At 41.2% G+C, this 24,981-nt stretch overlaps 2 protein-coding genes across 4 annotated transcripts in view; one reads left to right on the top strand and one right to left on the bottom strand.

The window, feature by feature from the left end:
- Positions 1-8,081, bottom strand: part of matcap2 (microtubule associated tyrosine carboxypeptidase 2) — an 11,981-nt gene extending 3,900 nt beyond the window's left edge. The window contains exons 1-4 of the mRNA XM_069719161.1: positions 7,722-8,081; positions 5,898-6,568; positions 2,618-2,761; positions 83-215 (exon numbers count right to left, since the gene is read on the bottom strand). Of these exons, the coding sequence (XP_069575262.1) occupies positions 83-215; positions 2,618-2,761; positions 5,898-6,568; positions 7,722-7,746 (973 nt within the window). The 5' untranslated portion in view covers positions 7,747-8,081. The remainder of the gene's footprint in view (positions 1-82; positions 216-2,617; positions 2,762-5,897; positions 6,569-7,721) is intronic.
- Positions 2,761-24,981, top strand: anln (anillin, actin binding protein). Of its 3 annotated transcripts, none has more exons than XM_069719160.1 (23): positions 2,761-2,930; positions 12,254-12,404; positions 12,500-12,934; positions 13,456-13,763; positions 14,750-15,089; positions 15,566-15,768; positions 15,871-15,978; positions 16,086-16,197; positions 16,869-17,197; positions 18,065-18,207; positions 18,312-18,453; positions 18,540-18,675; positions 19,086-19,268; positions 19,468-19,594; positions 19,818-19,866; positions 20,267-20,320; positions 20,696-20,728; positions 20,853-20,871; positions 21,133-21,245; positions 21,725-21,811; positions 21,926-22,033; positions 23,797-23,969; positions 24,066-24,981. In XM_069719160.1, exons 2-23 carry the CDS (start codon positions 12,302-12,304, stop codon positions 24,178-24,180), a joined length of 3,420 nt encoding a protein of 1,139 aa, XP_069575261.1. In that variant the 5' UTR covers positions 2,761-2,930; positions 12,254-12,301; the 3' UTR covers positions 24,181-24,981. The 3 variants fall into 3 exon arrangements, with proteins under 3 accessions (XP_069575261.1, XP_069575260.1, XP_069575259.1); XM_069719159.1 differs by having other exon boundaries at positions 2,761-3,016; XM_069719158.1 differs by lacking the exon at positions 2,761-2,930 and adding an exon at positions 9,321-9,469.

Below are 24,981 nucleotides of genomic sequence, written 5' to 3'. Positions count from 1 at the left end.
AGTCAAACTTGAATGATTTCCCATTTGGCTGCTGACCCGCAGAAACCTCACGTTAAGAAGTTTGTAAAGTTACTGTACCCACCAATCTCATGCCTCAGCATGCCCTCCAGCCAATGCTCTCGGGCACTGGAGATGTTGACGGTCAGTGTGGGTCTGCTGTTCACCACTGTCATGGAGGCCCTGGACAGGAGGTCATCCGTTACGTGGACGACTATCTAGCAACACAGGTAGAAGCATTACAGCAAGAATGAGGAGTGGCGCCACCTTCCTTTATTTACAGCATTATTGTCTCATCACTGTTACAAACATATTTGTGTTTGTGAGGATCAGGGTTACTTTTCTGATGTCTGTTTATTTTATATTGATGTTTCTGGTGTATTTTCCTTTGACCTGTCTCATCTATAAAGTACTTTATAAAGGCTATGCAAGAAAATAACAAACACCTTACAATTCAATTTGGCATAGGACAACGACAACACAAGCTCACCTTCAAAAATCACCACCTAAAAGCAAAGAGAAGTGTCCTCAGCAGGAAATATCTAACAGACCCAAGAACTGTCCACATCTAGATCATGAGATTTCAACGAGATGAGTGACATGAAGGGAAGATACAGGTTTACAGTGAATAGGCCTAAAAGTTAGAGAATCATATTAGCTGTGATGAATTCAGAACTCCAGCTCACAAGCATTCATGGACCAAACCGATATATGATGGTGCATTCATGGACCAAACCGATATATGATGGTGCATTCATGGACCAAACCGATATATGATGGTGCATTCATGGACCAAACCATATGATGGTGCATTCATGGACCAAACCGATATATGATGGTGCATTCATGGACCAAACCGATATATGATGGTGCATTCATGGACCAAACCGATATATGATGGTGCATTCATGGACCAAACCGATATATGATGGTGCATTCATGGACCAAACCGATATATGATGGTGCATTCATGGACCAAACCGATATATGATGGTGCATTCATGGACCAAACCGATATATGATGGTGCATTCATGGTCACGTTTGCCTGGAAAATCATTTGGCTGAATGCCTACTTAATAAAAGAAACACTGCAGTGGCCCAAAAGTTATTGGGGACTATTAAGCATTAGACATGCTAAGTATTACAAACATACCTTTATTTATTATGGTTGTATTATTATTATTATACTATATTTATTTATTTAAATAAATCATTGTAATAAATATCCAACTTTCACACAGAAGTTACTGTTACACATGATTAAAACAAAACATCTTATAGAGATTTGCATGTTTGACCCCGTAAACAATAACTGACCCCTGGTACCACTGGATACAGTTTATTTGCTGCATGGCCGGATATCAGAGGATGACCGGACTCTGGAAGGACATCTCGGCTTGGCAAGATTGCCGTGGTAACTTATCCTGCAAAGTTAACCTGGTTCATAGAAGGTTATATTCAAGATATCGGAGTAAAACATATAAAAGTATCACCTAATGACCAATCAATTCTCTTGAAAATTTGTTATCACCAATCGTAGAAGATCCCGTCGAGCTCGGCGTTCACAGACCGACAAACCTCTGCGTCTTTCCCCGGTGATGTTTATGAGATATAGATTCATTTCAGTGTGTTTTTTACTGACATCATCCTCTAACACTGACTGACTGAAGCACTAAATCTTTGCCCTTGTTGTACTAAGATATGACAGTAAGCCTACCTACCACTTTGAATTATGTTTTCATAATTATTTCTTATTTAATTATGTCTGAAGGGGAGTTTCCGCTTTGTTGAGTGAGTTGAACTTGCTTCGTAGTGATTGTCATTGTCACTGGTCATTGTTAACAATGAATACTTTATGAATATATAGAGTTCATACAACTGTATACGTCCACAACAAACTAACGAGCAGCAGGAGGAAAGCAGCAGTGAATCGAGGACACTGCTTTCTATATGGACAGGCTTACTTATCTCCAGCCACTGATATTTGCAACCATACTCGCACTGTTTCTCAGTCATGGCTCACCGGGACGCTTAATGAGAAGCTTTTCATACGAATATGATTTCCTATTTCTTGTAGTTACGCTGCAAACTCTGGAAACTCGATATGTTGCTCCGCGAGAAAAATACTCCGACTCAAATGTTCAACCAACGCAGTTCACTCCTTTGTATTTTCTTTCCACTGACTGGTCTGATTAAACCCACTGCCGATCATGAAGGCGGGTGTGTATACGTGTTGTGTATTCAGTGGAACATTATTAACACGGTGATGTAACATGCATTTGTTTGGTTACATAAACACATCTAACTGCAGGATGACTTCAGCGAAGTGGCAGGTTTTTGCCAAGGTCTTATATTCCCTGGAGCACATTCACTTTAATGACTCGTCTGCTGTTTTGCAATGATGACGTACAAATCCACCATGACACACTGCGCACGATGAAATACCACACTCCTGCACATTACAGCAACTTCATGACGTTTTCCCTGTGAAACGTGCTCTGCAGTGAGAACGGTTTCAACTGTGTTAATAACTCCACCAGCATAAGAACGTATAAATAAAAAGCAAAGCATCTCCTTTCTTCTCTGCTCATCCAGATTCAGAGGTGCCGGTCGTCTTACCTCCCCCGTGCAGCCTTCCTTCTCCATGTATTTCTTGATGCTGTGCGAGATGCGACTCTTGGAGAGGAGGCTGCCGCCTGTAACCTGCTCAAACTTCTCATAGCTGCCATATCTCTGCAGAGCGAGCTCCATGATGTGCACCGCCTGCAAGGGATGAGGAACTCATTGTGTTAAGCCACCGGTGACTGATGACTATCTTTGACACTTGCGTTAGACAGGCAGTACTTGGCAGTCATGTTATGTAACCGGTGGCACCAGGTTGTTTTCTGCTGTCTGCTCACTGACTGGAAGAAGACTTGACAAGAGAGGCTCGGTGAGTTGGGTGGTGCCAGGTCTTTTCTGTGAAGGCCAGAGAGGACGAACTCTTGTGATTCCAGCAGTTCATCCCTCTGAACAAACGTACGTACGTGTTATTCTTGTCAACGAGATATTTTAGAAACACCTCTCGGTCAGTCTTTTATATTTGGTGCAAATGTTCTCTTGGATTGAACTGATTAGAATTTATTTATTTATGCCTCTAATTCAATCATTCTAATTAGGACAAAATTCAACACAAACATCTATTCAAAGGTCTATTTACTGTAAATTCATAATTTACTGCCAAAACACTTCGTAGTTCATTATTCAACATCATAACTAAGAACAGAAGGAAAAGTTATGACAATATTTAACATTTTGTTGGATACTGAATTGGTGACACTAATGAAACAACACTAACTTGAGACTTTGGTAAATCTATGGGTTTTTCTGCTGTTGGATTGAGGAGGTGTTTGAGGCATTCATATTTTATAATTTGACTTCTTTGGAGCCAAATTCCTCCACGGTCTTCACTACATCTTTACTAAGTCTGGACAAACATGGATGTAAACTGCAACTTCAGTGGTTGGTGGAGGCATACAACCGGGTGGTGTTAATTCTAGTTGTTTTTTATGAATTGTTTCATTTGGACACTTTTTCTATTTCAGCCCATTTTGGGCGATCATTTAGAGTAGGACTAAGATGGAGCTTGATGGTTGGTTGTATCCACGTGTGGACTTATTAGTGTCTTTCAGTATTCACTGTAACAGTATGGAGTGCTGTGACCTGTGATTTGATTCACCTATAGTTTTTTTGTTAGAAGATTATGTTATTAGCCCCCTTTCTAGGATGAATATACATAACTGTTTAGGCTGACTATAATGAATGTTGTCTGCTATATGCTTTTTTGATGGTGGAGAGATTTATTCAGACACTCCAAAGGTGCTACAACTACAACATCAAGCAAAGAAAAAATAGACAATCAGATATTTATCAAACTACCAGTTAAGCCGGCTTTATATTCTGTCCTAATGTACTTCTGGCATGCTCAAAGAAACTCCTCCCTCCAACACCTTTCCAACGGTGAATTAGGGGGCTGCATCAGACCATTTCTGAAATATTCTCAAACCTACAATCTGACAATTGATGAATTGTAATTGATCAAAGTGTCTCATAATCTAGTTCTGACAAACCAAAACCCAGCTGCAAGTCAAACAATTTATTTGGAAGAGAAAACAAGGGCGATCAGTAAAACTAAATTGTGTCATAATCTCTTTTCATTGTTACGCTGGTGACACCCACATTTACCTTCTCCTACAGTTGAATGCGTAGACATTGACCCATACTGGATTTTTTTTTTTAGGCCATCACTAATATCCATATTACTTAAAACTTTTAAAATCTCTTAGAAAAATAAATCAGTTTATAGTAATGGTTTTAAATACAGTTGTAAAAAAACACTCTTCATATGGATCATTACTATTGGTATTTTTAAAATGACTTAAGATTCACCCTCCAAATAAACCAAAAACTTGGAGTCATTTGGTCTAACCCGAGCCCATCTGAGTAAAGGATTGCTTTGATTACAGTCCAGCTAATAATCTGACCTTAAATGCAGAAACTAATTCTATCTGACAAGGGTGTCATTAATTTAAAAAAAATGAAATATCGATGCCACCAGATTTTGATAGATTTAGTCCTGTTATAGGATTTAGACAGGTTTATATAATGAAGTTGTTGTTTTTTTAACAAAAGTCTTGCCTCACTTCTTTTAACTTTAAAAGGCTGTTGTCCTGTCTAGCTCTATTTTACAGTCGACATGTACAATGAATTAACTCATGCTGAATTTTATACTGAAATTTACTCTACTGACTCCATTAGTATCCTTCATTTTCCTTGACAAATACCTTAAATACTGTAAGACAAAGGTGATTCAAGTGGCAGTCCAAGAAATTAGAACAAAAAGTAAATGTCACAAACTAGGCCAGACTCTTGGAAAAGAAACATGAGCATCCTGCAGAGGATTATCTTACTGTGTTTCCTTTTGAGCTCACATCCTTTTTACTTGTTTTACTATCTGAAACAGCCTGCAACACAACACCACAGAGCTGCTCCTGTTCCCCTTCACTGGAAATACGTCCGATCTCACACACACTTCACCACATTCATTTGTGGTGAGTTTGGCCGGCTTTTGACCCCCTGAGGAAGTTTTAAACTAGTTCTCCAGTATTTCCTGGGATGTATTTATTTGTTTCCCAAACGAATTGATCCCAGTCATTTCCCAAGCCGGCTCCATCAAATCACCTGATATAACCTGACACTAAACAGCTTTGGCAGCAAGTCTTTGCAATCCCAGCATCCAACTTGACTGCTTTAATGTGGCATGAGCTTGCTGATCTCAAACCAGCCAGCTCAGCACCAACCTCGTGCACTGGGGACGTTGATGTTGTAGTAGTGATAAATGACCTGTCACTGCTCTGGCTCGGACTTTTGTGGGCTTTTGCACTGGCATTGACTGCTTGTGCTTTGCATGCAAGCGAGGAAGTTTCAGCTTTTGGAGTTTCTCTAACCCAGTTTTTACTTTAATACCAAACTTGTCATACTGTCAGAGTCTTTCCAAGACCTAGGATGAGTCTGTTTAATCTGGTCAGCAGCGGGATTGGCCTTATCATCTTCAGTTGCTTCGTTACACATTGTTTTCACCATATATTTTAATGTTTGGACACACTGAGTATGTCAAGTCATCTCAAGTCAAAGGGCTTTAAGTCCAAAACAAGTCACTGGTGTTCATGTCCAGGTTGAGTCTAAAGTCATCAAATTCATGACTGAAGTGTGATTCAAGTCCAAGTCAAGTGACTCCTGTCCACACACCATTACCGATCACAGCCAAAGCCTTCTATTTTGAGACTCTTTCTTATTGCTGTTGGGACTATGTTCCCACATCATGAATCAGTGGGTATTGTAAAATCAAACACAGCCTTACCTGTGTCAGGAAGCAATCTGAGGCGTTGTTATGGCGTGACAGCACAAGTGGAGAAACAGGGTTGCTGTACTCAAACTGTGGATTGTAGTCGAAGTCAGACTTAAAAAACTTGGCCTTCTCTTTCTCAACATTAGACGGCTTGATAGCTGTAAGGATGCAGAGCTTCTTGGCATTTTCCACTTCCTGTGGGTTTGCTGCTTTGTGCAAAGAGGGAAGTTTAGTGCGAGGTGAGTTGGGAGCACACATCTTCCTGACATCTTTGCTGGCAGCACGAGGGTTGAGGCCCATCGTGCTGCCCACTACTGCGATGGTCCGTGCAGGCCTAAGGAGACCGGAGCTTCCTGAGAGGACGTGGTTCGTCTGTGCTGGTTTACTGCCACCTTCTGAAGCACGAACTTTTTTGGGAGCAATGCCTGGACGTTTTTTTTTGGTAAATGTGGCGGCATATTTCACTGTCTTTGGCCTCTTGTACAAGGCCTGCTTTTGGCTCTTCTTCTCCTCGTCCTCAACCTGCAGCAGGACGTTGTAGCTGTTGGAGCCAGTGCTTAGGAGGTCTTTGAGAACATTGGAAGAAATCTTTTCCAGGTACACTTGGTCTGGACTCACTGCTTTGTCAGCAGAGTTCAAGATGTACTGTTTGGACATTTCTACCTCTGGCCAGTGGAGTCTTTCTGAAAAAAGGAAGAGACCAGTAATCAGCTTCATGTGTACACCCTTTATAGATCACTAGACCGACTAATCCTCTTATCAAGGCAGGATAAAATTAGATCTATTCGGATGCCAAGCGAAAAACAATCAAGGCAATAAATGTAGCTATGATAAATACAATAAATGTAAAGCTTCCAATTACTGTGGTTAACGCAACTCTCCATTGAAAGCTATGTAACAACTGTCTTTTTCCACTTTTCACTTTTCAATCATGCTGATGTGTTCTGACTCGAATGCACATAGCTGGACTTGTCTTGAACTGCTGTTATGTCAGCAGTCTATGGTGATACACGAGTCAGTTTAATAAGTATATATGTATATAATATCCTGCTTTCACAGAGGAAATGATTGTCATCGTGTCTCCAGAGACTGGTGGTGCAGAGTGCAGGTCTCTGCGTTTTCCACTAAGGTGACCTGGGTATCATCCCGGTCAAAGCAGGCTCTCTGTATGGACAGCAGCACTGAGGCAGAATCACAACCACAGACAGGACAGACTAATGACCTCAGCTGCACAGCAATGACTGGAGGAGGGAATCGTACAACTCGGATCTTCATTGGCTTGTTCAGCCATCAAATCAAACACTATTACCCAACATTATTCAATTCAATTTCCTCTAAACGTATAGGTCACTATCACATCATACAGGAAACAACAAAGTAACCAGCCCGGCACTGCATGTAGTAGATCCTGGGTGTGAAGATTTTGGAAAGTTGATTTAAGACATTTTCAAGCCGGATATTAAACATAGAATAAAACGTATTAATATGACAGCAAACAGTCCTGATCTCCATCTCATCCACCACAATCACTCAAAATATATACTGATGGTGAAATGCATTGAGGCAACACTGAGTAAGCCCTCCATCTGAGAGGGCTGCAGTCAGCACCACTACAAAACGATGCAGGAGGCCTATATAATGCAATAGAAATAGAAATAATGAATAAATTCATATTCGATTTTTGTTTGAGTCCGTTGCCCTTTTCATACTATTGGATTCATTTCATATTTCAACTTTAGTTACCCACCTTTAATTAATGCTCGTTACATTCAAATATTATCACTACTATCAGGGCATTAGTGTCCCCGATAAGTTATAAGACAAATTCAGCATTACCTGTTACTTTTATTGACTCCAGCATCCTCTGTAAAGGTGTAAAGGTGTTTGGAAACTTCCAACTGCGTCGATGCTGCTCGAGAAATAAACAAATCCTCTCAGCGAAGTCAAACAAGCTAAATTAGCCGGCTAATGTCCAAACGGACGCGCGGCGGTGATGCCGGGTTACCAGGAGCGGCTTGGTGCGCAACTATTATATTATATTATATTATATATTGGTCCATTTTTGTAAAAGCCTGAGCTGACATTAGACGTGCCACCGACACGGAGTTGCAGCCCGAGTGGTCTCTACAGCTCCAGCCAAACGAGCGAAAGTAAGGAGGACACGCGAGCAAGCTGTGTGACAGACTCCGCAGTTACTGATCCGCTGCCATGGTTACGTCGGTAACTACGCACGTATAAACACGACGCTCGCGGGAAATGAAGTCCTGCTGAGAGAACGCGAGATTGATTTATTATTTGGTCCTGTTGGGAGATTCTTATATAATTGTGTAATTTAGCACCAGTTCATTTTTAGTTGGATAAGATCTTGACATTTGACGCCAAGATTGTATTCAATCAGGTGCCATCAATTTTGACTGATGGCACCTGATGGCTTTTTTTCCCACCACAAACTTTAAAGAACATGATGACAGTAACAATAAACTAAAAATCGAAGCAAGTTTTTGTGCTGAGACCATTTGTAAAATGACTTATGATAAACTAGTTATACTACTATCAAATTCAAATGTGAAACAAAGAAGGTGGCTTTAAACAATGGCCATACATATCTTTCACAAGTTAACTTTAAAGAACACAGGTTGATATGCGTGAACAATATTAGTTGAGTCAGGACTTCCAGGGAACTGTGCTTACTTTTTGCAATAATAATCAGTGGCACTTTAATGTCATTATTGACACTGACATTATTAATCTATTCATTTACTGATAGGCTGATTTAAGTCATCTTTGTCCTTGGCTCCGTTTTAACCCATAATTACCACTTATTTTGAATTTTATTGGTTGTATATTCTATCTATCTATCTATCTATCTATCTATCTATCTATCTATCTATCTATCTATCTATCTATCTATCTATCTATCTATCTATCTATCTATCTATCTATCTATCTATCTATCTATCTATCTATCTATCTATCTATCTATCTATCTATCTATCTATCTATCTATCTATCTATCTATCTATCTATCTATCTATCTATCTATCTATCTATCTATCTATCTATCTATCTGTGCAGGTTTGAACCACTTGTTTTCAGTGTGTCTGTGCAGATTAGTAGCCATCTCGGTCATAGACTATCTCAGAGTAACAGATGTTATTGTACTTGTTTTCATCATTTGCATACAAAGATGACTGATGAATAATAAAAAAGCAGTTCGGTAGAAGGATGTTTATTATAGTCAACGCTTCTTTCTGTAAAGTGACAACCTACTTTCACATACCAGGGTTTTGATTGGTTGACCAAGCGCGAAGTCCGTTTCCTTGATTCTCATTGGTTCTCAGGCGACTCGTTAAGTGTTGGAGTCTGCGCAGTAGGCGCAGCGGTAAGATTCAAATTTGAACAGAAGTTGTTTTGTGTGCAGAGCGAGAAGAGGAGCCGAGGAGAGGAACGCTGAGTGCCGCTCAGCTCGCATTTGTACGCCCTGTTTGTGTACACGTATCAGTGGACAAGACTTTTAAAATCCTAACTTGTAGAAATATTGCCTGAGTTGATATAAACCGTCCAAAATGGATCCGTTTACTGAGGTGAGTCACCGAGCTAACTGTACTTACTCGCTAACGCAAAGTATTGTCGAAATAGCTGCGTTAACGTCCCGTGCTCATGCTAACATAACGAACGTAACAGTGGCTGTTTTTATCATCTTATTTGAAACGTAAGACACAAGCAACGTCTTTGCCTCCATAATACGTTTAAGTAAGCTGACGTTACCACACAAAAATGTAGTCACGTGTTAATTCGTTGCGTCATCGGTCGCCAGCAACCACAAATCTATCACAAAAAACATGGAGCTCCTCATTTCATCTCGTCAAGTCAGTCAGTCAGTCATAAGTAGTTGTCTTAGTGTTTGAACCGTCCGTAAATAACTTGGCCGGGCTGATAATTGACAAGATCCTGATATGTACTTATATTTACTGTAAGCTTAATGCAGCGAAAAACAGCACAAAGGTGTCAAGTAAAACTTCTTTGGCTCCTTTTAAGGCAAAGTTTCAGCACTGACAATTTACCAGCTCTCGGTCTCTTTTTACACTCGTGCTGTAGTTGGAAGATATAATTAGAAACGAGTCCGGGTTCTTCTTCCTCCAACAAACTGGCCAATAGAGTTGGACATTTCAAACGCGTGAAGGAGTGGCTCAATCCGGAGGAATGCCGTTGAAAGTGATTCCAGTTTTCCACCCTGCCTCTGAAATAGTGCAGGCAGTGTTGGCCTGCTGCTGGTATGTGTTGTGGCTTGCACAGTTAACGTACAGCACAATAGATCAGGCTGTGAGAGGCTAAGTGGAGGCGAGGTTGCACTGGAAAGAAGAGGAAGGGAAAAAAAGGGTGTGCCAGCCAACAGAAGCCTTTTTCATCTCTGGTGGTGAAGGGTTGTTTTGTCTGTCTTAGACTCTTATTCTGCTTGTTGAAGTAGTCCATGCTGAGGGAGAGAGAAACAATGTCGTTTTCCTTTTTACACATACTTTTTTCTTGGATATCCACCATTTATCTGGGAAGATGCACCATATTTGGCATTTTTGTCAGCCACAGACTAATTGCAAGTTTCACAGCAAAAAAAAATAAAATAAAAGTAGATTTATAAGGAGAGCCATGTCTGACGAAAGTGAGGAGTTGCAGTACCAAAAATATACACACAATTAGAGTTTATACAAATGTCCCATCCATTTGTAGCTTCCCTTAAAAGTAGTTGTAAAACTTTGGGAATATATTTTTCTCTTTCTCTCTTCCAGCCTTTTGTTTTTGTAGACACAAAAATGTGTTGGCTCACAAACATTTTCATTGAACACCAATTTCAGTGCCACCGTTTAACCTCAATTTGTATTAAGTCTGGTTGAAAACAAGCATCCCAACTGTTCCCTTCAAGTTTCAGATTGTGAAAAATATTTAGGATGTACTTGAATTGATTCTGACATCAACAATAAAGAAATGTGTTTTATCAAATTTAGGGTTTGAAAAATTTTGAGTGAGCAGTTTTTATCACTCGTCAAATTGAAATATTTACCAGCAGCATCCATGGCATGTCAGGATATCAGTAGTTGTTGGATTAAAAACTCCTATTGAAAAAATACTAGTGTAAGAGGTCAACATTAATGCTAATGCATGTAGCCAAATACGACCACATCAGAAATCAAAAGTATTTATGGTTGCATTGGAGGAGCGCACTTGGAGACAGAGTGAAAAGCCAGCTGTGATGTTTGAATGTGTGGATATCATTTTTCATACTTTCAGTCTGTCCTGGAAAATATTTATTGTTTTGCACTTTTGGTTGCACTTAACTGTTCATATAAAAGTGATAAAAAATAGCTCCTTGAGTCATGTGTCTCTGCACAGCTGGCCAGTCACAGTATGAAGTAGGCGTGAATGTCACATTGTCGGTTTTATGCAGCCCTCCTAATTTTCTGGTCGGTGCAATAACTGAGATGTCGGTACACCCGGCTGATCTGGAAGAAATACCTTCAACGACTAATGGAGAAAATGTGTCACCTTTTCATGAGAGAAGTTGAATGGGAGATTATGGAGCCAGAGCCTTTTTGGAGATGACCCCGAGTGGCCTTTGGCAGTATTGCACTTTATGACACTTGTGTATTGGCTTCACTTGTCAGACCCAGAAGTCTATTGTTGAAGAACTGCCTTTAACATTTGGCCTTAGTGGCAATCTAGCAGGTTCAGTCCTTCAGTTATTACTGTTGATGTAGCTGAAGAGCAGATATCCTGTATTACTGTAACTGTATAACTTGAATAAAAAGCCTCCTGCTGTGCACATGTGGTAGTAGCAATACAATGCAATCTAAAATATTAGCCTAGCTATGCATTTGTGCTCCTTCTAATATTATATATTGGGCGGCACGGTGGTGCAGTGGTTAGCACTGTCACCTCACAGCAAAAAAGGTTCCGGGTTCGAATCCGGTCCTGGGCCTTTCTGTGCGGAGTTTGCATGTTCTCCCTGTGCTTGCGTGGGTTCTCTCCGGGTTCTCCGGCTTCCTCCCATCATCCAAAAACATGCACCTCAGGTCAGGTTACCTGGCGCCGCGCTAGTGGCAGCCTGCTGCAGCAGCTCCCCCCTGAGAGCCCCCCTGCTGTAGTGAAGAAGAAATTTCCCCTCGGGGATTAATAAAGTGTATCAAATCAAATCAAAAAAAAAATAATATGACATGTTTAGACTGTCGTTTCTAAGTCTATACTTTGTGGTTTTGTTGGATTCTGCTGTACCTGATACAGTAAACCACTCTGACGTGATGTTTTTATTTTGGTCCATCTTCAATATGTGTACTGCAGTTATCGTAGTAACAAATCAACTCTGTTTGTCAAACAAGAAACTGTTGGAGCGGACCCGAGCTCGAAGAGAAAACCTGCAGAAGAAAATGGCCGAGAGACCAAATGCAGCAAACAGACAGATGGTCAAAAGGCCCAGAGAGCCACTGGTTGACACCAACAGTGTGATCAGTGAGTCTGTTATGGATAAAGGTATGACCACGTTTGTTGAATTGCTGTCCTGTCAGTTTAGCCACCGAGTTGCAGCCCCTTGTAGTTGCTTATATTTCTCCATCACTTTCTTTCAGTTCCACAGGTATCCTCCAAGCCTTGCCCCTCAAAGCGCAGGTGCTCTGGGGAAACTGTCCAGCCCTCCACCGGCGAGGAAAACCAGGAGCCAATGGTGATACAAGTTGTGGCTCCTATGCTCTCAGATCCTCCCACAGACAAGAAACCCCCGGTGGGCCCTGCCAGCGTCCGACTTTCCTCCTCCAAGGAAAAGACTTCCACCGCGCCTGATGTCCAGTTTCAGCCAAAGCAGCTGAAAGCTGATCAACCAGAGCCGGAGAAGGTGTGTGTCCCTCCTGCTGCTGATCCTCTCAGCAGTAGGAAAGCACATATGGAAGCTGCCAGTTCAGCCCTGCAAAGGAACAAGGAAGACTTGGTTGAAGGTCCGTCTCTATCTGCTGATGGCATGAAATCACGCCTGCAGAAGCTCGCGGAGCAGAGAAAGTGTTGGGATGGTATGTGAATTGTGTGCTTAGATTGTCAAATGAAAATATTTAAAATTGCTTTTTAATGTTCAATGTGTAACCAAATAGGGAACCAAAATAACAAAACACAGTTTTAGCATCTACGATATCCGACTGACAAGGATTTAAATGCAATACAACTAACAGTAGACAGTAACAGGATTTTTGTTATAAATGTTTCCTAAATGCTGTAAAAGTCAGTATCTTTTTAAGCTCGGTCCCAGTATACAGTTGTTGGGTCAATTTGTATGTATTAGGTCGTTAATAAAAATAACTGGGGGAGCGTGTGGTGATCTACCAGTCACACCATCGCTGGTATCGTAGCCAGAAAGAGTCAGATGTCAAAGGAAGAAACGGCTGATGTGCTGGAAGGAAAATGTTCCCACTTTCCACCTCAGCTTTTCTCTGTACTTTTAATTAGATTTTTGCATTGCAGGTTTCCTGATTTCACAGGATTAGGGGACTGTGGCATAGTTTGTCTGACCAAATGATACATGTTCCGACTTTTACAGGCACTTCTGGTGCAGTTGAGGACTGCACTCCTCTGTCCTCGATGAAGACACGAGACGTCCCACCTGCCGTCCCCACGTTTTCCTCAGAAACTCCAGTAGGGAGGAGAGGCAGACTGGCTAATCTGGCTGCCACCATCGGATCCTGGGAAGACGATCTTAACCATGCTAACATCCCAAAGGAGAAGCCTGCTACCACATCTGGCCCCAAATATACTGCCAGAGATGCCACAGTGACTTCCAGTAGTAAACCGAGTGCTACAGCGACAACTTCAACTGCAAACAGCAAGTCCACGTCCAACTCTAATCAGGTAGGTTTACTAAGTTTTGTCTTCTTCTACAGCAGAATGGTTTGTATCGCTGTACAATCTTTTCTTCAGGCTTATTCAACCTGCAAGACAAATATGGCCCTTGGCATTTTTGTCTATGGCCTGCAAGAGGTTGCCTGGCATGTGAGTTATATGATAAATAAGTCCAAGGTATGAATCGGGGAGATAATTTAATACCGACAAATCCGGATGGAACTCTCCAACATACTGAAGGCATGGAGGTATACGTGATTACTTTTAAAGACGTAATGAAGCATTTTTTCAACGAGCTGTTAAGCATACTAACAAATTTATCCACGGATGTATGATCAGTCTATCGTTTCGAATCACCTAATTAATGCTAACTTGTGAAAATGTATAGCCTAAAGCTTTTTTTTTTCTTTTTTTTTAATTTAAATTTTAAATAGGCCAATTTACTGTTAGTCTGGATACTGTTTTGCTGTTTTCACTTAAAAAAATAATAATAATAATGGTTATTGACATAAGGTGATATAAGCACCTTCTGTCTGCTTGGAATTGTTTTTGATAATCTCATGAACAGAGTCTAAGTTAATCTGATTGATACTGTTTCACTATCTTCATCTAGTTATGTCTGTGGATATGGAGCTGTTAATAAAACACCTCGTATCTCCTTGGTGTTTTCGATGTAATGTTTTGCACTTTTCTATCAAGTCTTGTAACTACAGCCTGACAATTGTTTTGTATGAACTTGCTTCTGTCTGGAATGGATCAAATTAAAGGATCTGCGTCACTAGTTTATTCCTTGTGGGAATGTGTCTGTTCACATTACAGGGCAAGAGTTATTTTTCGCCAATAATTGACCAAATATTCTGTGTGGCTCTCGAGACCAAAGATATTTTCATATCTTGCTGTTGATGTTTACTAGCCAGCCACCAGGGAACCCCAATTAGTGATATTTTGAATATTCTTTATGAATAAATGGACGTGCTATTTGTGTGTCTTTTCAGCAGGCTGTTTATTCTCCAGTAAAGTCCAGCCGAGTGTTTCTCCCGAGCCCTCAGAAGGCTGACATCCCTGCATCAAAACCTACATCTCAGTCAGTGACGAGTATTCAGAAGATCTCAGAGGGGAAGATCTCCATCCAGGAAACAGCCCTCCAAGCCAATCCCCAGAAGGCCGGTTCCTCCTGCTCCTCCTCATCATCAGTGCCTCAAAGTCCCCTCAGGAAGCAGCCCCTCTCCAAGGGTCTCAACCTCACTTCCAGCCCCCAAAAGCCAGAGCTTCGTGCCAAGCCCACCATTGTTGGCCCATCGGTGCCCCAGGGAAAGGCCACGACTGGAGCTCCTGGTAAGTCAGGTTGCAGTTCATTTTTCAGTTATTTTACAAAACTGAATGTCAAATAGTAATTTCATGATAGTTTATCTAAGGTTTTTTTTAAGTAAATGTGGCAAAATTATCAGTAGATAATGTGCCGAGCTGTGCATTTTTTGAAAAAAGTAGTAGTTTGTATCTAATGCTTTATATTAGTGAAGAAACAACAGAGAAAATTGATCCACCCAAAAACACAGGGAACTGAACATCTTGTACACAACTGCATGATGGGGAAGGAAAAAAAAGCCCCATGTTTTAATTTATTTGCAATAAAAGCGTTCCTACATTGCAGCTTTGTTCATCAATGATCCTTAATATTGTTTAAATACAACCGTTTATTTTTTAGACATATAAACAAAGTCGTACTGCTACATATATATGTTAAGTGTACAATGTTGAACTCATTTCCCTCCAAATGAAAAAGTATATTTTCTCTCCTCTGTTCTGAACAGTCGTAAAATCTTTCCTGGGGCGTTTTGAAGAGCGATGCCAGCAGCGCAACAACCAAAGTTCCCCCGCTGGAGTCACCACGCAGGCCAAGACTCCCACCGGAACACCGGCCGTCACACCAAACACCAAACTGGTACAGGACAGACTCCGAGCCGCCCAGGCTGCCAACACAACCACTGCTGATCTCACTCAGAGACAGAAGCTGGTAGGTTCATGTTACAGATGCTGTAGTGTGTCCTCTTATTGTTGTGATCCTTTTAACATCAAAATAGCAAAATCAGATTAACAGAAATCTCCCTCATTTCAGGAGCGCGAGTCTGAGCTGGCTCAAATTCGCAGCCGCTTCCAAAAAGGGATCAGTATGTGGAAAAACAAAGAGGAGGGGGAAGAAACTAAGACAAACACAGACGATAAGGTTCAACAACAACCATTTAACACACAAATGACAAAGTGATGTCACAATATATAGTCCCGTTTCCCATCATATACTAGATTGTAATGAACAAATAATCTGCTTTTTAGGAACAGCATGAGAAGCCTGTGGAGTGTGAGGAAGCGTCATGTGAGCCAAAGGATGAACCTTCAGCCTTGTCTGATGAGAGAGCTGATAAACTCACCAAATACACTCCTCCAGGTACGCTGTGATATTCACAACCAGCAGGCCTTCCTTACTGCATGATTTACATCTTGGTCATAACTTGCCATTTTCAGCGTGTAGATGGCTGCTTTAAGGTTGTTGTAGTTGTTTCCTGTTGCCATGATGATTTTGCAAACAGTAAATCACAGATAGTGGAAAGAGATGAAAATGCCGACTGAAGTAGTGAAACGCAGGTTCATGCCAATATTCTACATGTGATTTAGCTGAAAGGTTTGGACAGGCTGACTAACCAAACTCAGTCCTTCTAAATCAGAGTTTACAGTCTACCTAAACATGTACTGAAGTCTATATATCCACCTGTACAAAGCATATTTCAGCATCTTTTAAATAACCCACTACCAATAAGCCTGTCGTAGCTACATTAGGAGCAGGTCCTCCTCCACAGAGCCCATCCTATTTGAGTGACCCGTTTAACCCAACCCAAAGACAGTGAACCTTTTGCGTTCTTGGTGGACACCGTGGATTATCTTTGTTCAGAAGTATCTGGAACCTCACCATTAAATTTATTCCTGACACTTGTTTGTAGTTTCCACCATTGTGTGACAATGTAATTGCCAATATGAGCTTTAGTTGTGATGTCCACATGAAATCCTTGAATGTCAAAGTAGTAAAAGACAACGGCTCATAACACTGATTATGTCAAGCAGCAGGTCATGGGTTGATGGTCTCCCCTCCGGCCTCAACGTCCAGCCCCCTGAGGGAGGTCGCCCATCCTGTACAAAAGATGACTAATGACGACAAAGAAAAGGAGGTTGTCAAGGAGACGGAAATGAACGTGGACCTGTCCATCAACTCTGCAGTCATCAACGAGCTGTTCGATGGAGTTCTGGAGCAGAGTGAAGCTCTGAATGATGATGAGGAGGAGGAAGATCAGGACGGGGAGGAAGATGCTTTGAATATCTCCTCCATGTCCCTCCTCACTCCGCTGGCAGAGACTGTGGCTGCTGTGGTGAACAGTCCAGACAGGAGAATGATGGTAGGCTGACATCACGCTTCTTTTAGGGAAGGTTCATGATTTTCAAATTGGAATGAAATCATAAAAGGGTCGAACTGTTTATGCAACTATTGCCTCGTCTTAAAAAATATATATTTTCCCTTGTTTTTTACCGGCAGTTTGTCAACTGCCATTTAATAACAAAAGAAGAACATTTAACTACTATAGATTGTTTAAAACATCCACAGTCAATCCACACAGCCTCCCCCTGCAGTCACTTCCTCTACCCGTCGAACCTGCCGTCACCACGCTCACTGACAGATGATTTTTACTCAACCAAAATAGTTTTCATGTTGCTCCATGGGGAAAGAATCTACAGTTTTTGCATTGATTGATTGATTGATCTTTTCTTCCCTCTACCCTGCCACGAATCAAACAGGAGAGGTCACAGACTGCAGCCTTGGTTCCACATCGTACTTCAAATGGCCAGAAAAATCCTCTGTTGATCCATTACTCTAGAAATTAGCAAATAATCATGATAAAAACATACAATAAAGTGACAATATAAATTGATTACTGTGGAATTCTGTAAACTTAGTTACTACGAAGTGTCTCAAATGTGTGTGGTGCTGTCGGATGAGCTGCTCCAGTACAAACAGGAGAAACACTGCTTCAGCTGTCAAAGGGCTCGCTGTGTGAAACTCCTTCAACATATACATGCGGTGCGATGTAAACCGTTCCAGGTAAAACTAGCGTATCATCAGTACCACCGCTCCACACGGTCGGTCTGTCCACAGATCAACCATCACCGGCTTTGTCACCAGACCAAATCTGTTTGATGCAAACGACAGACTTGAAATGCAGCGATGAACTGCTTAACGACGACCTTTTCTTCATGTCTTTGTGCAGACGTCAACTCCGGCCAGCTCCTTCATTGTGAAGAACAACACTCCAGATCCCAAACCTAGCAAGTTCCAGAGAGCCAACATTTTACGGACCTCTTCCTCAGTTAGTGTGGAGGCCTCGGACGAGGACCACAAACTGCTCTATAGGTAAGTGCTCCTATGCAGCACGCAAATGCACTGAAGTCCCCTGTTCTTAATGTCTCATTGGATGTACGGTGTAATATGAAGCTGTCTGTCGTTGCGTGCGTCAGCGTCGACGCATACAGATCCACCAGGGTGAAGGAGACGGAGAGACCAAATGTCAAGCAGGTTATTGTGAGAAATAAGGATGTTTCTCAAAGAGCAGAGGAGCCAGCAGGATCCAGTCTCTTCAGCGTCAAACAGAAGATGAAGGTTTGGAATAAAACCATTTCCTTTACATTTATACCAGAGTCGTTGCCCGTCTGGAAAGTGTCAGTAAAGCGTTTCTCTGTTTGTAGTTTCTGAGCGGTGAGCTGAACCTCCAGCAGACGGTTATCCATCAGGCCAGCCAGGCGCTCAACTGCTGCACAGACGAAGAACACGGCAAAGGATCTCCGGTGGAGGCGGAGGCAGAGCGGCTGCTGCTGGTGGCAAGTGAGTTCATCCACACTTCATAAAGCTTTAACAAATAATATCATTATAATATTAATATTTCCTGCTGATGCCCTACTGTCATTTTTGTTGTTGTTATTATTGTAATTAAACATATTGTTTTCTTTTTTCTTTGTTTGGTCTTATAATCAACAAAAATTGTATCACCAACACGCAGCAATTTGAAAGTGAAGAATGAATCATCTTCTAAGATTTGAGATCACAAATATAATAGATGCTAGAGCTTAAAGTGCTAATCCGTTCAAGATGTTTCTTTAGGCTGTTTAAGTTGAGTTACAGACGTCTACCGGGTACAAACACTGAAGCCTCAATACAACCTCACTCTCGGGGATTTGGCGACTCCTTGTGGTAGCATCAAGGACTTGACTTTCTTACCTTTTTAACATCCTTAGCGGAGAGGAGGGAAGCGTTGAAGGCAGAGTTGGACCGTCTGAAAGGAGACCCAACAGGACAGAAGAAGGCTCCTTCAGTTTCAGAGCCTCCTGGCATGTCGGCCTCCAAAGGCTCCGTCACCCTGCAGGAGCTCCGCCTGCCGCTCAAGGCCGACTTTGTCTGCTCCACTGCCAACAAACCAGGTAGAAGCAGTTTACAATTTAAATAGCACCATGTTTAATGTTTTGTCAGTAATGCAAATCATTTTATTCTTCTTGTTGTGCTTTCAATAGACTGCTATTGGTTTTCAAACCGATAAAACAAGTGTTTGTAATGGAGACTTTCCTCTGAATTTATTTCCCTCATGTTGCCTGATATCATTCTGTCCTTCGATTATTTCAGAGTCAACCAAACATTCCTTCTTCATCATGATTCGAGCTGGAGCAGAGCACACTGTGGCCACTCCGTTAGCCAGCACACACCGTGGCCTGAGTGGAGACACCCTCACCTTCCCCACCAAGTTCACCTTGTAAGTCAAACACCGTCGGTACCAAAGGACCCGCTGTTGTTTCTGATCCAGTCCCTGTTGTCCTGCTCAGTCGGGATGTTTCATCTGGTTTGTTAAATCTACATCCTCATTTAAATGTGCCTGTTCCATTTAGTCTTGCTTTCAATAACTCGAGTAACTCTTGTTTCTAATGATCATTTAATTTGGATGGTGAACTTGACAAGAAATACTTCTTCAATTTCAGATCTGACGTCTCCAGTAACTTTGAAGTTGATATAGAGGTGTACTGTTTGGTAAGTGTCCCATAATGGTGTCGTAACAGGGCAGAAATAGTGTTGCTGCATTCATATCTGAGTCACCGTGGCAAAAACATACATCTTTAGCTCACGTAAACCATCCTTCAGAATCAAATTTTAAACTGTAATTTCTGTGGAAAGATGCTGATTTCATCATCTAATTTTTGGTGGATTGTAAATCAATGTAGAAATACTGAAATCTGATGTTTTTGCTATTGAGGTTGCATTTGAATTAAACAATTTACATTTTCAAACAATTTTTTTTTTAAATTTTTTAAAGGGACAACCTTAATGTTTACTGACTTGTAAAATATTTCTTGTTTGAATGTTAAATCTTTCTTTTTCATGTTGGATTGGTATCGACAAACTCTGACTGATTCACATCGATCTCTTTTAGGTTCAGAAACGGGAGGATTGCAGTGAGAAGAAGAAGAAACCCAGCAAGTCAAAGGTAAATCCACACGTTTATTATTTTCACCAAATATAAAACACATTGTCAGTAAATGATGAGCCGTGCTTAAAGCGTGTGTGTGTGTGTGTGTCCAGATAATCTGGAGACAGGTTCATGAGGTCAACTGTTTGTGTATGTCGGTATGAGCAGTTTTTGTATCCGCACCTCGGTGGTGGGTGAGCACTGTGGCAGGCCGGCGGCAAACATCTCTACTGCAACCGTTTCTCTGCACAAGTTCGGGTGTTCGTATCATCGAGTGAAGAAGAATGTTTACTGACGAGCAACACGTGTCCTCCGGGTTTATTGTGTTCTCACCTGCCCATTACCTTTTAAAGCAAACATTAAAATGGTTTATTTTTGCTTCTATATTTCAAGGCTATCACTCCAAAGAGATTCCTCGCTATCAGTGTAAGTATTTTAAAATTGTTTTCTTTTGCCCAATCAAACCTTTTTTCCTGAGAAATTCATGACAAAAGGAACTCGTTCTGTCAGAAACTTGTTTATTCATTTGTTCTTTTATCTTCTCTTCCAGAAAAGTGCACAGACACCAGGTATGTTACACTTTAGAGTCAATCTATATGATTTAGTGTTTTTAACAAGGACTATCAAAACTGAAGCAGCAGACTCCTTCTTGATTTTTATTCACTAGCAAACTTGCCAATAGTTTTGCATCAGATATAGTGACTCCTTTACCCGGCAACCTCAGGGTCTTTTTCTCAGACTTGACAATCATCCAGCTGTTCTCGGGCTGATTTGTACTGCTTGATGTGTAAAGATTATTTCTATATATATTTCATTCTCTCTTCCTGTAGTTTTGGCCAGTCCAGGAGGACCCAATGCCGTTCGCACCAGTAACTTCGTCCTGGTCGGATCACACAAACTCACTCTGCTCTCTGTTGGGAAGAACAAGTTTTCTTTGGAGAAGGTACAGAAACCATTAATGCCAGATACTCCTTTCAGGTTGTTGTTTTAAAAAAAAAAATTTTTTTTTTTTTTTTTCAAATTCTCACTTTGAGGTCTTCTACATTTGATATGTGGCTGGCCGTTGAAGATATAACATCCTTGACAATACATGTCTTGCTTGTTTGTATGTGCAGACGCTTTCGAGACTGATGTTTTTCTTTTAGATCAAATATGAAGGAAGTGAAAGAGAAGTGCTCTGTTGCATGTTTCCTAACAAGGTTACTACTTACCCTGTTGTCTTTCTTTGGTTGTGTTTGTGTGGGAATGGGTGAGACAGTGTTGAAGTGATCACAGATCTGTTTTCACGTGGGAACTCTTTTGTGCCTTTCAGCAACCAGATTTTTGCTTTGTAACCGTTTATGATGTATCTTGTTTACTTTAATATTTCTGAAACGACTGATGTCTGACCTGTTCATTAACTGACTGTACTTGGGATTCAAGGTACCCTTCTTGTGCCCTCTGGAGGGCCACGTCTATCTCAAGATGCAGTGTGAAGTGGGCTCGAAGGTGGAGGAGAAGGGCTTCCTGGTGAGTGCATGTCGATCAAAACACCACCACAGATGAACTAATGCAGAGGCAGGCCCTGATTTGCTGATGATATATTTTTGAAAGTGTTATGGACTTGTTTTTGTTTCACCATAGACGATGTTTGAAGATGTAAGTGGATTTGGAGCTTGGCACAGAAGATGGTGTGTGCTCTCAGGATACTGCATCTCCTACTGGACCTACCCAGATGATGAAAAGCGGAAGGTAACCTTAACAAAGCTGTCGCCATACAGTTGCCTTGTTCATTCAGTTATGGGCTGACGGTTCTTGCATGTGTGGATATTAGATTTTGTTTGTAATATTACTTGATGCTGAAAGATATTTATATGTAGCATGTTTGCCTCAAATGGGACCGTTTAGACTCCATGAGGGTATTTTTCCAGTCAGTGGTAGTTGCTTGGAGTCTTGTCATGATCAGATGTGAGTAGTCGGCTGCTGCTGAGATGGTGCAAGGATTTACTTTTCAGGTAAAGTTGTTTACCTTGTTGACATGTTGGTGAGCTGGTCACAAACCTGACAGTATAAAGGCCAGTTCACCCTGTGACTGTAGGTTCTGTTTGGACCTGCAGTCGAACTGATCCGCTGTCCAAATCATGCAGAATCTCCTCGTGTTTCTTTAAGATTCTGGTGGTTTCAATGTAAATCAGAGTTGTTGTTTTTTTGTTTTTTTTATGACTGAGCCTTTATATAGATTTCTTCTACTGCCAGGAGTGCAAAAAAGTTGAACATTTTAATGTAATATTGAACATTTAACAAAAATAACTCGATGTGGATTATTTTCTTCTTTTACTTGCTGCTCTGCAAGCATGCAATGTCACAGCAACACATTTTTGTCTGTCTTTCTGGTAGCACTACACCTCAGAAGCAGTTGTTTAAGGTTATACTCCCTCTTGTGGTAGGAAACATGAAATAAGTCTCGTCTTCATCTGGATCATTTGGAGCACAGTGGCATATGCAGCTCTTCGGAGTAATTTTGTATACATTCATCATTTTTTTTGTCCTGTTAATGAGGGGTTGTTACACTTGTATATTAGATGAACCAGTCACAACCCAGTAGTAACAGCTGATTGATTGATGGATTGATTGATTAGACCGGGCTCATGTTGAAAACAGCTTTTGTTGTCCTGCTTAAAAACATGCAGCTGGCCGCTTCGCTCCGATCAACAGTGTTCTACCTCTTTACCCGAAAAATATGTTTCTGGGTTTTAGCTGTATGTTTAATATAATATTCCTGCTGAATGATTAAATGTGCTACGATGAGTTTGAATGTGATCTCAGCATGCTGCTGTATACCTCTGGACAGGTATTAACTGAGAGACTACAGTGGAATCGTCAATGAATGCCAGAGTTTCAGTTCCACTGGCAGCCACACATTAATAATCCATAAGAGAAGCACCACTATGTCTGACAGCTCAGGAGGTGTTTGGCCCAACGAGCTGTTTTCTTTAGCTTCTCCACACTTTCAATCAGTTTTGATAGAATCAGATTTTTTATTTCATCAATCCAAAGAACATTTTTATAAAAATCTTCTTTATCTTTTCAGATTTAATTTTTTTTTTTTTTTTTGTGAACTGTAGCATAACCTGTTTTTCGGTCTTACCAGGAGGTTGATTCACTGCTGTTGATTTGAATGTGTCTGATGGACCTTTGCTGTGTTTGAGCCTCATTCTGCTCTGCTCACACTCTGCTCTCGTGGACACCTCTTTACTTCATCGTGACAAACACCTCCATCTCCGTCTCGATGGCAACTGTCCATTAACTCTGCGATTAGCGTGAGCAGGTTGGTTGTGGGCGACCTTTGTACCGAGCAGGACCGCAGCGACGTTGTGCATCTCTCACTGGGTTTAAAAGGGAATGTGATATTTTTCAGTGGTGTGTGAAGTGAAAAAAAGAGACACACCTGTCTTTCTATATCGAGATTAGCTGATAAAGACACCGACCGTCCTGACATGTTCTTCTTCTGTTAGAATCCCATCGGTCGCATCAACCTGGCGAACTGCACCAGTAAGACGGTGGCACCGGCCAACAGAGAGTTTTGTGCCCGACCAAACACATTTGAGCTCATCACAGTCCGACCTCAGAGAGAAAATGACAAAGAGACACTCGTCAGTCAGTGCAAGAACACTATGTGTGTCACCAAGTAAGTTTCTACCGTTTATACTTGCGCATATTAATACACGTACATGCCCTGCGTACCTGTTAAAGGTTGTTCTGCATCGCTCGTTTTTCTGTGCAGAAACTGGCTGAGTGCCGACACGAAGGACGAGAGGAATCTGTGGATGAAGAAACTGAACCAGATTGTGGTTGATCTGCGGATGTGGCAACCAGAAGCCTCTTCCATGCAGCTGTAATCCCTCTGCTCTCCGGCTATCTTTTCAGTGACACATGCAATTACTAAGTGCAATACAGGATCACAATTGTTAGACATTTTTACTTGTGGATATTCGACAGGAGATGAGTGACCAAACCCGTAAGTTACAGATCAGAGGACGTGAATAAAGCCATACATACGAGACATTTCAGGACAGTATTTTGTGCAGGAGTTTGGGTTTGGCACTATTTTATACATTTCTAACCTGGGTTGATACGCCTATATTTTTGAGTTTTGTCGAGTTGCCACCTTTTTATGTCAATACCAATATTTAATGTGCATGACGAACAACGCTAGTCTTGAAATAAGTTGCTTTCAGTGCTGAAATCAATATATAAATGGTGTTGAAGATGTATACTATATTGAAGCACCACACTTTTATCACATTTTATCCTGCATGAGAGTACTGAACAGCACTGACTCTTCTGGTAAGTTTGTACTTTGTGTGTTAGCTTTTATAATTTGTGGCAAGACTTTTAGATTCTTTAAGGCCGTGCGTGGAATTTTCAGACCATTTCTGCCATATTTTGTTATATTTGCAATGTTTTGTCGTTGTTTTTGTAAATGTTTTAGTGTGGAAGGTTTGGGTTGATTGGGGAAAAGTCTGTCACATATTCTGCACTTGATTGTGACCAATGCCAATTTAAAACCAGTACTGTTACTCCATTGTGAAAATCTGACAACTACACTATTTATTTTCTTGTTGCATGCATGCATATGCGTAACATGACCGTTCAATATCTCGTAAACACATGGCTCATCGACACAAAGGAAGCCGTTT

This window comes from Brachyistius frenatus, unplaced genomic scaffold (genome assembly GCF_029030835.1).
Source record: "Brachyistius frenatus isolate BFR_SWC_R1_liver_20210118 unplaced genomic scaffold, ASM2903083v1 Contig_209, whole genome shotgun sequence".
Lineage (NCBI taxonomy): Eukaryota > Metazoa > Chordata > Actinopteri > Embiotocidae > Brachyistius > Brachyistius frenatus.
The sequence above is the reverse complement of the archived record's forward strand: the minus strand, read 5'-3'. Positions and strand labels throughout refer to the sequence as shown.

Bases quoted from the DNA above. Each gene is read 5' to 3' on its own strand.
- anln (XM_069719158.1), top strand. The intron at 19,269-19,467 runs GTAGAAGCAGTT...CGATTATTTCAG, and splicing joins CTCCACTGCCAACAAACCAG to AGTCAACCAAACATTCCTTC. The intron at 22,034-23,796 runs GTAACCTTAACA...TTCTTCTGTTAG, and splicing joins CAGATGATGAAAAGCGGAAG to AATCCCATCGGTCGCATCAA.